Below are 16,316 nucleotides of genomic sequence, written 5' to 3'. Positions count from 1 at the left end.
AACAGATGAGCTGGAAAGATATTTAAAGCAAAATTGTGGAATGGAAGAAGATGGATATAGCGTCCTATTGGAGAACAAATGGACGAAACTATTCAAAATTTCACCAGATCGCTAAGAAAGTAATATGAATGCTGGCATCAAGTTCAGCTTCAGAGATAAATTTCAGTTCAGCGGGCTTCATTCTCTTCTACAACCAGACGATTGCTGATGCTCTTCTTTCCAGTCACAGTAATTCCATTCCACCACAATTAACAATGACCAATAAACTACGCATACTAAGTAAATGCTATGTTCAGGTTTGTTTGTGTTGTTGGCATATTGCACGTCATTTCTGTTTATTTTATTTTGAGGTAAAAGCGAATGAAGTCCTATGAATATGCTTCGTGTTATTTAGAGTCATTTTCAGTTAACTTGGTGTCAATTGCAGACGAATATTAGTTTATAATAAAGTTTCTGTTTGTTTTCAATTATTATTATTATTATTATTATTATTATTATTATTATTATTATTATTACAGTGCAGGAGAAATCTCTACCGTTTAATTTCCAAATGCGATTAGCCTACTTTAAAATATGTTATTAGCGTACGGGAATTCGTAGAGAGAATGATCCGAATAGTAGTGTGACGTGAACATTTCGTTGTGCACAGCGCACATGTTATTGTGGAGAAGTACTCAAGGTTTTTCTACTGGGCCCGCCCAGTGCAGTGGACTGTGGTGGGCTCTATGAGCCCAGTGCTGTGGGCCAGTACGCTGCTGCGTCAGAAGAGAACGGCACTGCACGGGCTGGGCTGCCGGAGCCCGTGGGTTTGAAGTGCTGCGCAGTGGGTCTAGCTGCAGGACTCTGCTACCAATCCTTCAACACTCAATACACTTTTATCCAAACATTAAAAAAAAGGGTGTGATTTTATGGTGATTTTGGTAAATATTTAATGAAAAACCATTTCAAGCATACTTTGCACTCTGAGACAGGCTTCAGCAGCTGGCACATTTCCTATGCTCGCCGCTATATGGGGCTTAATTCATTCCATTCCTGACCCGGTCGAATGACCGGAAACAGGCTGTGGATTTTCATTTCATTTTGCAATCTGAAAACAATTGGTAAAATTTAAGTGTAGCAGATCAAGGATATAAGAAGTTAGGTACAAGTATCATGATAGGAACCTGAGAGGTGTAAAATTTAATATGCAGGGCTAATGAATAAGGTTAGATCCTGCAAATCATGACTAGATTACGATATGACTACCACCCTATTAAAAAAACAGCACTAGGTTTAGAAAGATATATAAAGCCACTGTACAATAAGAAAACCACCAGGATCACCTAGAAAGAGAAAAAAGGAGCAACAGGGGAGAAAAAAGAAATCAAAGGGCTGACGAGGGGACAGGTAAGGAAGATTTTCAGCCTGGATAAAAGTTTCCAGAAAGTAGTTAAGCCATGCACAAAATTAGGCGTACACACTGTTCCAAAACAAGGAAAATCACAGATATGATTATCTCTTCAAGTGTCTGTACACGAAGTAAGACTAGTGGCAATAACGGTTTGAAAATTACAAATCAAGTTCAGAATGACCATACTCGTAGATAATTTTAGTTGCCACACAAAATGCAATACTGCGAATCCAGCCTGAAGGGCATAATGGAAGAGAATAATAGTTCCTTATTTAGGAGTTGAAAGCACAATACGATTAATTTTTGCTCACCCTGACAACCGTCGAACGTTCAGATGTGATGTTGCAGTTAAAATAAGATATCCTATACGGGCCAGCCGTAATGCGAGTGCGAACGCCTTCCTCCACACAGTTCATCACTGGATGTCTGACTGCCTGTTCGAGACCAGGGCAGGCATTTATAGTGGAAGATAGCAGAGTCCAGAATGTACGAGAAATAGATATGATGTATACATGCAGTGGAAGAGGGGTGGGGACAGAGGGAGAGCAGCAGTAACGTGCATAGCGGGCTGGGTGAGCAGTCGAAGCACACACTGTAGTAAGAGTAGGCCGGAGAAGTTGACAGATGGTAAAGTAGAAATCTTGAAGTAATAAATACGTAGGGGAGCACATTACAGAGGCAAGCGGAGGCAGCCAAGGGTATGTGCACACAAGAGAGGCATAAGTCTGGATCAGCTACAGTGTATATTAAATGACTATGGACATCTTCAGCCGAACGTATACAAGATAAGGACATTGAAAAATTAAAATACGAATCAGAATGCCGGATGTGTCAATGTAAAATATACAACACGTTTAAAGAAATGTCAAGGGAATATTAAAATAATAGATCCGTGTTAATGGCACAGCCAATTCAGCTGAAAATGCTGGTATAAGCAACAGTAGCACACAAAAGTTCCATTGGAAGTCTAGATATTGGACAAACTCTTCATGTATCAAACACAATAGACCCGTACGAGTTGGTTTGTTTCGTCTTGATGCAGGATAATGAACAGCCAGATTTTTTTATTTAAATGCACAAGAAGGAATTTATGAGGTTGTGAACATGCTTACTGAGTAAATAATTAATAAATTCCTCATGACGAAGTCTCAAAACAAATCAGCACACTCGTGTTCCCCACCTACTAGGTCCAACCCCTCACTCCTTCTCCCCCAAGATCGCTTTCACTCCATGCAACTTCCACACACAACACTCAGTCAACCTTAGCACACAAGCTGAGCTGTGCCACATGGGAAGGGCAAAGACGTAGTTGGATGTGCCTCTAATTCTTTTATTAAGTCTCTTCAAACCTTACCTATTTTGAACTTTGCTTATCGATTTGCATTTCCATTTTAGGACCACCTCTTCAATTCTTGGCACAACCTGACATCCTTCTTGTGCATTCAAACCAAAAATCCTGTTCATTACCCTGTATCAAGACGAAACAAAACAACTCGCACCAGCTTATCGTATTTGATACGCAAAGAGCTTGTCCAATAGCTAGACTTCCAACAGAAATTTTGTGTGCTACTGACGCTTATACCAGTATTTTCAGCTTAACAGGCTGCGCCATTAACAGATTCTATTATTTTAATATTCCCTTGACATTTCTTTAAACATGTCGTAAATTTTACATTGATGCATTCAGCATTATGAATCGTATTTTAATTTTTTATGTGTTTTTGATGTCCTTGTCTTATTTTTACTTACCATGTATACACTCAGCCATAGTCATGGACGAAATATGGTCCGATAATTATTAATGATGACTTGATTAAAAAATATCACTATTTTACAGGTGGAGTCTTTGATTGAGAATCTCACAAGAATGAACAAAAGTGGGTAAGGAGGTGGAATAGGCTATGGCCTACGAATAGGAACTTTACCAGCATTTGTCTGGGAGACAAAATGAGAAACCACAGAAAACCATTCTCTGGACAGCCGACGGTGGTGTTCAAATCCACTTGTTTCCTGAATACAGAGTTCGACACCCCAGGATTTGGTAAAAAAAAAAAAAAAAAAATTGCTACGGTAGAAGTCACATGCGGCCAAAAAGACCGCATCTATACCGATCTCCGATAACTCCATATCACATTGGTTTTTTGCATCCCTTAGTATTGTTTTTCATTATTTGTTATATTTTGTTTACTTTGCTCTTATATATATATACACAGTATATAAAATAACTTGTCCTGACTGACAGGCTGATTCATCATCGCCGAGCCAAAACTACTGGACATAAAGGAATGAAATTTTGGGGATACATTCATATTACAATGCAGGTGCTCATTACAGGAGGATTTTTGGATATTCCGTCACTAAGGGGGTAAAAAAGGCAGTGAATTTCAAAATGAGTGTATCTGTATCTCGAAAACTGAACGGTTTAAAGACATGAAAATTGGTATTTGGAATCTCTTTTAAAAATAAAGAAATTTGAATTTTTTGTTTTTGGAAAATCCAGTTAAGGGGGTGAAAAAAGGTTAAAAAAAAGGGGTTGAATACCTTTTATGATGATACTTATATTTAAAAAACTGAAGATGCTACAGCCATGAACATTGGTATTCGGAATTTCATTTAAAAATAAACATATATTTTTTCGTTTTTTGAAAATATACTTGGGGGGGGGGGGGTGAATGGGTGGGAGAAAAGGGGGTTAATTATAAAAACGAGTATAATCTATATCTCGAAAATTTAACAGTTTACAGACGTGAAAACTGTTATTTGGAATCTCCTTTACATATAAAGAAACATGCATTTTTTTTAAGAAAGTCAACATGGGGGTGAAAAAAAAAGGAGTTTAATTCTTTTTATGAGGTTACTTATATCTCAAAAACTAAAGATGTTACAGACGTGAAAACTGGTATTTGGAATCTCCTTTAAAAATAAAAGAAATGTATTTTATTGTTTTCGGAAAATCCGCTTAAGGGGGGGGGGGGGGGAGTGAAAAAAACTGAAAAGCAGGTGAATTTTTAAAATGAATACTGGTAAATGCATAGCATATATCAAAAACTTCAAAATCTTACAGACGTGAAACTTGGTATTAGGAGAGTCCTTTAAAAATGCAGGAACTATTTTACTTTTTCGTAAAAGGCACTTAACAGGAGTGAAAAAAAAGTGAAAAAAGAGTTGAATTTTAACCATACTTTTGAAGCAAACATAAAGATTACATATCGATTATCAAAACTTTTAGCAATATCTGTTGTTAGTGTGAACTTTTATTCACCCCTATAACTTTCATTTTCACTCTGCCACTGCACTCTCTGCAGAATTGCTTCATTCTGCATCATCTGCACTGCTTGAGCTTTCCCTGAGACCAGCACAGGAAACACGGGAACAGTGTGCTTTCGGTAAACAAATGTTCCACTGGGCGCAGGTGACTGCAGGATTTTCTCTCTCTCTCTTTTTACCCCCCCCCCCCAGTTACAGGAGCTGCACCAACCTGCAACCTGGTGAGTCTGTTTTTGGGTGTTCACATCTTTTCTTTGAAAAGGGGTTCCTTGATCCTCACTCGAACATCATGACAAATGCTCCTTATCGTCAGGCGGACCTCTAAGAAGTCCCTGCACAGTTCTATGGATAGATCGTTCAAGGACTTTCTTCTGGTACCTAGATCCGCCTTGCTTTTTTATAAACTGATGTAGGCATTGATACCTTCAATGCTTACTAGACTGTAAAATAAAGCAAGACTACATCAACACCCCCTTTGGTTAGGTTGTAGAATGTGAGAAATTTGGGTTTGTAAGCATAATCTGATGTAGATGTTGATTCCCATAGGGAACCTAAAATATTTGTCCTGAATGAGTAAATTTATAATACCAATATAATGGTCCGTTATTGGACATTATAAATTTTCCAGCTAACTCATTCTTGGTTGCCTGCGTTTCGCCCTCGCGTGTCAAGTTAGGCTCGTCAGTTGGGACTTAGCACACCACCCAAGACGCAAGGCTAGTGCATACCGTGGAGGCCACTGCATAGGCTACTTGAAGCCACCAGCAATGCCAATGCACTATGAGAGCTATGTCTCATTTCCAAAAATACATGCCTGCCTGGCCATCAAAATGGAAAATTTATAATGTCCAATAACGGACCATTATATTGGTATTATAAATTTACTCATTCAGGACAAATATTTTAGGTTCCCTATGGGAATCAACATCTACATCAATTGATGGCCAGGCAGGCATCTATTTTTGGAAATGAGACATAGCTCTCATAGTGCATTGGCATTGCTGGTGGCTTCAAGTAGCCTATGCAGTGGCCTCCATGGTATGCACTAGCCTTGCGTCTTGGGTGGTGTGCTAAGTCCCAACTGACGAGCCTAACTTGGCACACGAGGGCGAAACGCAGGCAACCAAGAATGAGTTAGCTGGAAAATTTATAATGTCCAATAACGGATCATTATATTGGTAGCATAATCTGAGTCAATTTTTTATTTTTCGTGCATGGTGGAAAGAAGCAACACAACTTTGTTTTTTGTAGGAATATATGAAACGAGCACTAAATCATCTTTGAATCCAAATACACTGCTTCTCACAAGCTTTCCTTTCACTTCTTTGAAGAACTGAGGAATTTCTTACTTGCTTTTTTGAATAGTCCCCATTTAAGTTAATCTGTACTCTCTCAACAGAGTTTCTGCAAGGGGGGCGGAAGTGTACCAATTATCGGTAGCAATATTACGCCCACAGTTTGAAATCGGCTGAATCAAATGTTCAACAATGTTCTTTGCACTACTATTCGCTTGGGAAGATCCGGGATTCTCTTTTCAGGTATATACCTCCATGTTATATGTATAAAAGGTATGTGCATTGGCCAGACAAAAAGCTTTTAGTTCATGCTTCGCAGGCTTGTTTGATTAGTCTGATCCTCTTGTTGGCTATACTGCAGACGATTGACAGCATCATTTAATGAATATACCAGCAGTTAAGTGATTTCCAAGTTTCAATCACCACAGTTAGAATAGTCGTACTCTGACACGTTTCTCTTCCAAGGACATAAAACACAAAGAATTTCTATGGTTGACTTATTTGACTTAATAAAACCAAAAATATATCTTGTCTATCAATAAGGGGCATGAAAGCATCAATCTAAACCGCAACACATACAAATAAACGCATATTTAACCTAAAACAATCATCACACAGGGCAATTACTCTTCGATCAACTGCATAGACAGTGCGAGATCTAGAATAAGTCATGAGTAGCGCACTGCTGCTAACACTGTGAAACACATAAAGGAACCTTGTTCAGATTTTTTTTTTGCTAGCGGCTTTACGTTGCACCGACACAGATAGGTCTTATGGCGATGATGGGATAGGAAAGGCCTAGGAGTTGGAAGGAAGCGGCTGTGGCCTTAATTAAGGTACAGTCCCAGCATTTACCTGGTCTGAAAATGGGAAACCATGGAAAACCATCTTCAGGGCTGCCGACAGTGGGGTTTGAACCCACTATCTCCCGGATGCAAGCTCACAGCTGCGCGCCCCTAACCGCACGGCCAACTCGCCTGGTGAATAATTATCATATCACATAATTTTTTTTTAAAAATGAACCAAGTAGTGAACAATGTCAAAGGAAGCAGGAAGAATGATCTTCTAAGAAAAACTATATCAACTACACAGTTTACAGGTATAAGTTGGAGAAACAAACTGCAACACATTTTCACAAAAATACCACGAAACATACCCAACGAAGATTGGCTGTTTGTGTACTTGAGTCGCATAGTACGCACCAAGAAGTCTGGGCACACTACACTAGCCTTTATCAGACGAATGGCAACCATTCCAAACTGTCTTTCCTCTCCTTCACGTTCCACCCAGTAGTTTTCACATTTGTGCTGAGAAAACAAAAAACAAAAAAGAAGAGAAAGTTACATGTAAATTTGAAGGAATAAAATATATACAAGAAAGTATACAAAAAACAGAATTACATTATTTTGTTTCAATGCACCTATGCTCAAATCAATGGCAGCTCGTGGCTGTGAAATTAGGTGAAGAGCTAGTAGGAGAAAATATAAGTTTACACGCACTTATCTTAATAACTGAACTCATCTATTCCTATTGTTGCTTTTATGAACAACAAAATAATTTCTCAACTTTGGTTTTAAGAGATGATTTCCACCCACCAATACTTTTTTATGGCTAATCTATGATTACATAAACATAGCTTATCATCTATTTTGGACTTAGCTTAACATCGAATGAGTACTTTTCATCCCGATTTGTGGGGACATCTTCAGCTAAAAATTGTGCAATACCAAAACTGACACAGACAATAAAACATTGGGTAATTTAAAATTGATTAAGATATGTTCAGCACTGGTAAAATGTTTGGTAACACAGGAAGCAAGGTAACATTCCAATCTACAATACAAAGAATAACTTGCACTAATGAAAAGTTTTGCTGAGTGCTGTCTTCTTTTCTTTCTCTTCTAGGAGCATGTTGTTATTGTCATCAACAGTGCATTGTAATTTGATGAACTTAATGAATATTTATTATTCACTGAAGTATACATGTAAAATTATTGCTCTTTACTAAAGTTCTTATGGATTTTAGTTTCTACAGTACTTGGACAGGGGAGGGGGGGAACTCCTTTAAACCGTAGTAGAGGTTTGGTAAGGAACGTAGTGTTATCTTTTGAAAATAATGAGTAGTTAGGAGTCTGAATTGAAAAGAAAAGAATGGTTGAAGAAGTGAAGAAAACCTTGAAAGTCTGTAAGTGAATGTGAATAAAAGTAGCTTGTATTTTCCAGTAATAAAGTGTTGCTATCCTTCTTCCCAGATAAAGGAAACAATACAAGAGCATTACACTCTACTTCTGATTAAACCTAATAATAAGGTTTACTGATTATATCTTCCCCAAACTAAACATGTGGTGAATGCATTGCAATTCTTCTATGTTGACAAAATATTACAAGTTTTATTAGCAAAATATAGATAGGAACTTCCATAACTGGAATGTTAAACATGAAAATACACCCTCATATCAACTAACTTTCAAGACAAAAAATAAAATATACCATCCCATTTGCATAGATAATACACTGAATTGCTGATTTTTTTACTTATATAGCAAACATGGGCAATTGAATCACCAGGCAGATAATAGAAGTATTTCCTACTCAAAGCACTTAGGATTTCCACGTATTTCCGTATAATCCTGCACCTGTAGTGTCTAGTGTGGGTAAAAGCTCTGCGTCATCAGAAGAAAATCTTGACTGTCCACAAGAAAGGCTTCTTAAACAATGACTTTTTGAAATTTAGACGTTATAATAGAAGTGGAAATGGTACGTTCATTCGTCACCAGATGGCTCCCCGGACATGGCATAGCGCTAGCACTCAAAGCGGAAGCTGACCGAACCATCAGAATCAGTCTAAGAGGGTCATATAACATGTGTACGTAACATATGACATTGACACGAGCGTGGAATGAAACGTCTGGCGATGAGGAACGTACAAATTTGGAAAACAAAGAGACGAAATAACAATAGTGAAGGGACAAGCAAGGGAACTACCTACATAAATATTTAATGGCTGGCAACCAGGTATTACTTAATTGATAACCTGTTTCCCTGTTGAAATTATTAGGATTTCCATGTATTTCCACAGCTTCCCGTATAATCCTGGACCTGTAATGTCTAGTGTGGGTAAAAACTTGAGCAACTTGGAACATGACATCATGACCCGATGATAGAGTGTTCTCAGCTATTGCCGATTTGCCTGGCTGGTTGAGACGAATATTACGTTCAAGTTTCTTGATACGGGTAACAATGGACCGGCATGTTTGGCCGATGTATACCTTACCGCAAGTACAGGGAATTTCGTATACCCCAGAATGTAAAAGTGGGGACAATTTGTCCTTGGTTTTACTCAGACTGTGAGCAATTTTAGTCAAACACGGTTTTTATATTGTTTTTGTGGAGGACCTTGGTGATTCGATCTGTGGTGTTGTGAATGTAAGGCAAGTAGGTAGTTCCCGTCACTTCTTCCTTGTGTGAGATTTGCTTGGTCGTTTCTCTGGGATGCAGTGCTCTATGAATCTGCAAATTGCTGTAACCATTACCCTTGAACGTGACTTTGAGCGTTTCCATCTCCACCTGGATATTTGATGGCTCACAAATTCGTCTCACCCTCTTGGAGAGTGTCGTGAGAATTACTTGTTTTTGTGCTGGATGGATGGTGAGAATCTGCATGAAGATAGCGACTTGTGTGGGTAGCCTTATGATAGATGGTACGTCCGAAGGAGCCGTCCGGTTTCTTTCTTAATAGAACATCCAAGAAAGGAAGGCATCTGTCTGACTCCATCTCCATAGTGAATTTAATTGAAGGATGTTGCTGATTTAGGTGGTCAGAGTGAACGTCTGCTCCTGGGAAAGTTTTGCAATCCAACAACTGGTTTCTGAATCTCTGCCTAATTATAATGAGGTCTATTTGATACCTTGCAGTGTCTCCAGTTGGTCTTGTCCATGTATACAGCCGTTGTTTGTGGTGCTTGAACCTAGTATTAGCAAGGACTAAATTATGATTGGTGCAGAATACAACCAGCCAACTTCCTCTTTCATTCCCTTGTCCCAATGCAATTCTCCTACTATATTACCTTCTCTTCATTGGCCTACCACTACATTCCAGTCTCCAATCACAATTACATTCTCTTCACCTTTTACGTATTGTATTAAATCTTCTATCTCTTCATATATATTTTGATTTCTTCATCATCAGCTGAACTAGTAGGCATATTGGTTTGGTGGCTATCTTGACAACAATAATCTTTCACTATGCTGGTTATGTAGCTTACCCACTGCCTAATTTTCTTATTCATTATTAAATAACTCCTGCATTTTCCGTTTGATTTTTTGTTGCTAATTCTGTAGTCGCTGGACCAAAAATCCTGCTCTTCCTGCCAACTACATCTAAGTTTAGTCTATGCATCTCCCTTTTCAGATTCTCTAACCTACCACAATGATTCAAACTTCTAAGATCCCACACTCCGCTTTGCAGAATGCCAGTGTTCATCTTCCTGATGGTTGGGGAGGGAACGGGGTTAGTTACTTCCGAGGATACGAAGCTATCTGTATGACTAAATATTAATGATGGCGTCCTCCCGGGTAAAATATTCCAGAGGTAAAATAGTCCCCATTCGTATCTCCGGCTAGGGACTACATGAGAGGGGGCAGCCATTAGGAAGATGTATACTAACATTCTGCGAGTCACAGCGTGGAATGTTATACATACTTCTCCACGCATGTATATTTCTTTTTACAAGTAGCTTTACATCGCACCGACACACATAGGTCTTATGTTGATGATGGGACAGGAAGGGATTAGGAGTGGGAAGGAAGTAGTCGTGGCCTCAATTAAGGTATAGCCCCAGCATTTGCCTGATGTGAAAATGGGGAAACCAAGGAAAACCATCTTCAGGGCTGCCGAAAGTGAGGTTCGAACCCACTATCTCCCAATCACTAGCTGGCCATACACGGACAGATTTTTTCGCAGGCCTCGCCTTTGGGGCCAGATCAGACAGACCACCTGCCAGGCGTGACCTTCAGAGACCCGGCCTGCTGCTCGCCATCAACTGTGACACCAAGCCAGTCGTACTGTGCAACATAATCTGTCAACATTCCAGACCCTCCCGTTAATGGCATGATCCCTTTGTTCTCGGCAGGCCAAGCCTCATCCGCTGGCCTTTCAAACTAGTTTGAAATCCTTGGCGGTCGGGTCTGCCGTACTTAGAACTGTGCGATGGACATCGAAGCAGACAGCGTCCAGAGGAAAAAAAAAATTGCTGTTGCAGCTGATGGAACGTGCATTTTGCTATACCAGTATGTTAAATCATGCAAACAGAAAAATCGATCGAAGTGGATGAAATCGTGGATAGGAGAGCGAGACAGCTTTAGTCACATGAGTCTGATACAACACCTGAGACAAAATGAACGGGACGATTACAAGAATTATTTGCGAACGGACCACAGCGATTATGGTATGCTGTTAGGTAAGCATGTACCGGGCAAGCTGGCTGTGCGGTCAGGGGCACGCGGCTTTGAGCTTGCATCCGGGAGATAGTGGGTTCGAATCCCACTGTCGGTAGCCCTGAAGATGGTTTTCCGTGGTTTCCCATTTTCACACCAGGCAATTGCTGGGGAGGTACCTTAATTAAGGCCATGGCCACTTCCTTCCAACTCCTAGGCCTTTCCTATCCTATCGTCGCCATAAGACCTATCTGTGTCGATGCGACGTAAAGCAACTAGCAAAAAAAAAAGAGAAAAAAGTAAGCATGAATGGATTTTTCTCGTTATTACGTTATTTGTTTGATCCGTTTCAGTCTCATCCTTGGCTTTGACAATATGAAAGTGACTGAGGTATGAGCGATGCTAGTAATGCCATTCCTTATGCAGCCAGTCCCTGGTATGAATGGTATGAAAATATCACTCATAGGGTCAGCTGGTGCATGCATTTCAGTGAGCTTGGCAGACTGATATGCGAGCAACTTCTGACTCGGTGAGGAAAGCAACGGGAAGCTACCTCACTCCTCATTTCCCTAGTACGCTTCTTCAGTGATGCCTAGGCTATGACAGCTGTTGGCATAGCTCTGGAGGATCAAACCAACCTTCGAGCTGAATACCAAACATATACAATGACTTGTTTACTGGGCGAGTTAGCCGTGCGCTTGAGGTGCGCAGTTGTGAGCTTGCATCCGGAAGTAGTGGGTTCGAATCCCACTGTCGGCAGTCCTGAAGATGATTTTCTGTGGTTTCCCATTTTCACTCCAGGCAAATGCTGGGGCTGTACCCTGATTAAGGCCACGGCCGCTTCCTTCCAACTCCTAGCCCTTCCCTAACCCATCGTCGCCATAAGACCTATCTGTGTCGGTGCGGCGTAAAGCCACTAGTAAAAAAAACTTGTTTTGCATAGCTATTACTGGAGAACAGTCTAATTGAAAGCATGTTTACTGTGGATATTGTAGCTTCTAAGCTGAAGAAGGAGGAAAGGAGGATACTGAAGAACGCTTGATTACGACACTGTGACACCTCATGTTTAATTGTCAGAGAGACAGCCGCTCTTTGTACATTTCAATAAATTTATCTAGCAGTACCTTTGTCCACTCCATGCTTTCCTTACAAGAGGCTTGATCTGTGAGGCGAGGTCTTTCCGTTGAGGCGCTGACAACAGACCTCGCCTGTAGCAGATGATGCCTCGAACTGATCCCGCTCACTAACGAGCGGTCCTAGCCTGTTGGAACGCGTCACAAAAGGCCTCGCCTGTCACAATTCCTTTCCGTGTATGGCCAGCTAATCACTGGACACTGGCTGCAAGCGACTGCAGCTATTGAGCTTGGTCCATGCAAGTACAATCCAAACATGTAGTTTAAACTAAGGATGACACAGGGATGTATGCAATTCATAAGAAAAGAGGTTATTCTAAATTGTTAGCTAATGTTCACATGTGTAATTAAAATATATGTAGTTGCCAAAAGTGATACCTACCTTTCCTGCTTCTTCTTCATTGCAAGCCATAACAATAACTTGCACTTCGCACTGCACAACCATGCGCCAGAAGTCATTAACAGTGTGGGGCAAGGGTGCTTGGCTGGCAATATAAGCCGGGGAGCCGCTGGCTCCCTTGATGTAGTTTGCATTGATGTAATCACTTCCTGGTACACCAGCATATCCGTCCAGAATCACTCGGCTCTCATCAACTGAACAACAGCAACAACTGTCATTAATATTACACTATATATAAAATAACACTGATATTACTGGAACAAAGAAGTGAAGTAAAAAGGAGCAAAAGAAAAAAGGAGGGGTTAATGTAGCATTGTAGGCTGATGTCCGGCTCCATGGCTATATGATTAGCATACTGACCTTTGGTCCAAATGGTCCTACGTTCAATTCCGGCTGGATTGGGGATTTTAACTTTCATTAATTAATTCCTCTGGCTCAGGGGCTGGATGTTTGTGCAGGCTTCGGCATTAGAATTCACTTTAGGTAACGGCCTATCCTCACTGATGCATAGGTCGCATATACAGCGTCAACTCAAAAGACCTGCACCAGGCCACTCCAAAGGCCACACTGTTCTTATTATTATTATTATTATTATTATTATTATTATTATTATTATACATTGTAATACTAAAAACAATGTAATATATATAATATTCTGTTATTGCATTCTTGGCAGTTTTTTTTCTACCTGTTTAATGTCGCACTAACACAGCAAAGGTTTTCTGCGACAGAAGGATGGGAAAGTGCCAGGGTCGGGAGGGTAGTGGCCGTGGCCTTAATTAAGGCACAGCCCAAGCATTTGCTTGAGGTGAAAATGGGAAAACAATCGAAAGCCATCTTTAGGGCTGGCAACGGCGGGATTTGAGCATACTACCTCCTAAATGCAAGCTCACAGCTGCGTGACCTTAACTGCATGGTCAACTCGCTCAGTCTTGTCAGTTTTACAAATCCTCACATCACAACGCAAGTTTCTCCTCATAACAAATATGAGTGTGTGTGTGCACAAGTGTGCATATGTGTATGAAGGGGAAAGGGGCGTAAGGACTGTACAATTTATGAGACATAGAAAGAATTTGGGAATTGCAAAAATCAACCCTTAAAAAAAAAGTACAACAAAAGATGACACAACTTAGTGATGACAGGGAAAGTTGTTTGGGCAGTATGAATACGTAACCCTGCTTCCAATGCAACGCCGTACAAACACGAGACCTTGTTTTACTATTATTCAGTTTTATGACTGAGACTGTGTGTTTGCAAGGGTATTTAGAGCCACACATAGTACCTAATTTTCATACCAATGCGCGAATAATGCGGGAACTCTTTTTGTTCCAAGTTCTTATAAAACACAAGAAGGCCACCTACAAAACTGTAACACCTATCTCTCAAAATCGTGTTACACTGAAGCCTTGCCAGTTCTTTGAAATTTGAATGAAGCCTGCTTAAAATATACAGAAAAAAGGTTTCATAAATATGTTTAATTGAGGCAACAGTTCTTTGAAATTTCTTAACCACTGTTGAATAGCTTAAGGGCTTCACAGTAACTATCAATGTTACAATTCGACAAATCACCTGGATTTTACAGATCAAAATTCTTCAAAATTGTAAATGATTTTCAAACAATGAAAGTTCCATCTTGAAAGCAAGATTCAACTAATTTTTGCTTTGGAAAGAGGCATTTAAATCAATCAAATGGTTTGTAATGTCAACTAAAAAGGCACGGTGCTCAAGGAATGTGGAAGTAGTGGGTATCAGAAGACTAAAAGGAATGAGGAATGCATACTGGATTTCTAAATTAGTAAATTAATTCTTCAGTCACAAAGATAATTGTTGCTACATGTATGATGTCACAGAGGTAACAGAAGATATGAAGCCTTGGTAGAAGAGACTGTTAAATATATACCACAATGTTACATGTAATTAAGGGTACACAGGTGGTTGGTGGAAAGAACAAACTGAGTGCAGATAAAAATATAGTCTCATAATCGAGGAGTTCCAAGTCCCGAGAGTCTATTGAAATGATGATAAGGTCATAGCCTACTTATTGCGTCTCTTTTGACTTACGGTAGGAAAGTTCTGTCCTAAATTTACCACCCTCAGTCTCCATCAATTCTCTGCAACTAAGCATTCTTTAATGCTTTCATTTCATATTTTTAACGGTAACCTGAATATACAATGATGAGCAAAAAAAGCTTAACACTTGGTCTTTTTGGAGAAATGATAATTTAATGTACTAAAATGATACTCAGAATGCAAAAATCTTCATGAATTCCTGAGGCGCCACTCATTACATCTTATTATATCCTTATTTAAACAAAAATCATCATTTTATTCAAGAAAAGGACATGTAAAACGGGAGTAAATAGAAGAAGTAACAAACCGTTCCTTTACCATCATTCAAACTACCGTCCTACAATGTCACTTTAATATACCCCTGGCCTAACGAAGTGCCCAACCACCTGAAAGCTGCTCTGGACACTCAATAATGGGTATTGCCACAATCTGAAGCAACAACAATCTGCATTCAACATCCTGGAAATTAAGGTGGCAAGGTCATTGTGTGTTAGCATTCCATTCTTGAAGAACTGTCAATAGCTTGGCCAGGGTAAGAAAATTTTGACAACAAACTCAACAAACACACGCTCAATGGGCTTCATGCTGAACAGTCCAAAGTAAAGATTTCTGTCTCTAAGAAACCTGACATGCACTGAGCAGCATGAGGACGGGTGTTGTCGTGCAATACAACAAAGTTTTCTCAGATATATTGCACTAAAGACATGACAAGTTCAAGAGGATTCTCCTCTATGTACATTTAGTGCCCCCTTTCGGATGAACATCAGCTCAGTCCAGGTATGAGAAGTGATCACCCCACCCTGTACCATGATGGAAACTCCTCTGTAGTTCGTTCTTGCCAAGAAGGTACAGGTAACATTATGCTCACCAAGTCTCGACACACTTTACCCGTTCCATCAGTAGAGCTGAGATTGAACCTGGATTCATCTGTGAAGAAAATATTGCTCCTGTGTCTTATTATGATATTTTTACCGAGCTCGATAGCTGCAGTCGCTTAATTGCGGCCAGTATCCAGTAATCGGGAGATAGTGGGTTCGAGCCCCACTGTCGGCAGCCCTGAAGATGGTTTTCCGTGGTTTCCCATTTTCACACCAGGCAAATGCCGGGGCTGTACCTTAATTAAGGCCACGGCCGCTTCCTTCCAATTCCTAGGCCTTTCCTATCCGATCGTCGCCGTAAGACATATCTGTGTCGGTGCGACGTAAAGCAAATTGAAAAAAAAAAAAAAAAAAAAAAAAAAAGATATTTTTGAGCAAATTGAAGTGATCAAACCGATGCTGGCATGTCAAATGGTGACAGATCTACCTTGCTTAGGGCACTATGAT

General features: G+C 40.0%; 1 protein-coding gene across 1 annotated transcript in view; it reads right to left on the bottom strand.

The window, feature by feature from the left end:
* The window catches only part of LOC136863976 (uncharacterized), a 163,382-nt gene that overhangs the window by 120,388 nt on the left and 26,678 nt on the right, over positions 1-16,316 (bottom strand). Inside the window, exons 3-4 of the mRNA XM_067140446.2 lie at positions 12,904-13,115; positions 7,109-7,259 (exon numbers count right to left, since the gene is read on the bottom strand). Of these exons, the coding sequence (XP_066996547.2) occupies positions 7,109-7,259; positions 12,904-13,115 (363 nt within the window). The remainder of the gene's footprint in view (positions 1-7,108; positions 7,260-12,903; positions 13,116-16,316) is intronic.

The sequence above is a fragment of the Anabrus simplex genome, chromosome 2, assembly GCF_040414725.1.
Source record: "Anabrus simplex isolate iqAnaSimp1 chromosome 2, ASM4041472v1, whole genome shotgun sequence".
Taxonomy (NCBI): Eukaryota; Metazoa; Arthropoda; class Insecta; order Orthoptera; family Tettigoniidae; genus Anabrus; species Anabrus simplex.
The sequence above is the reverse complement of the archived record's forward strand: the minus strand, read 5'-3'. Positions and strand labels throughout refer to the sequence as shown.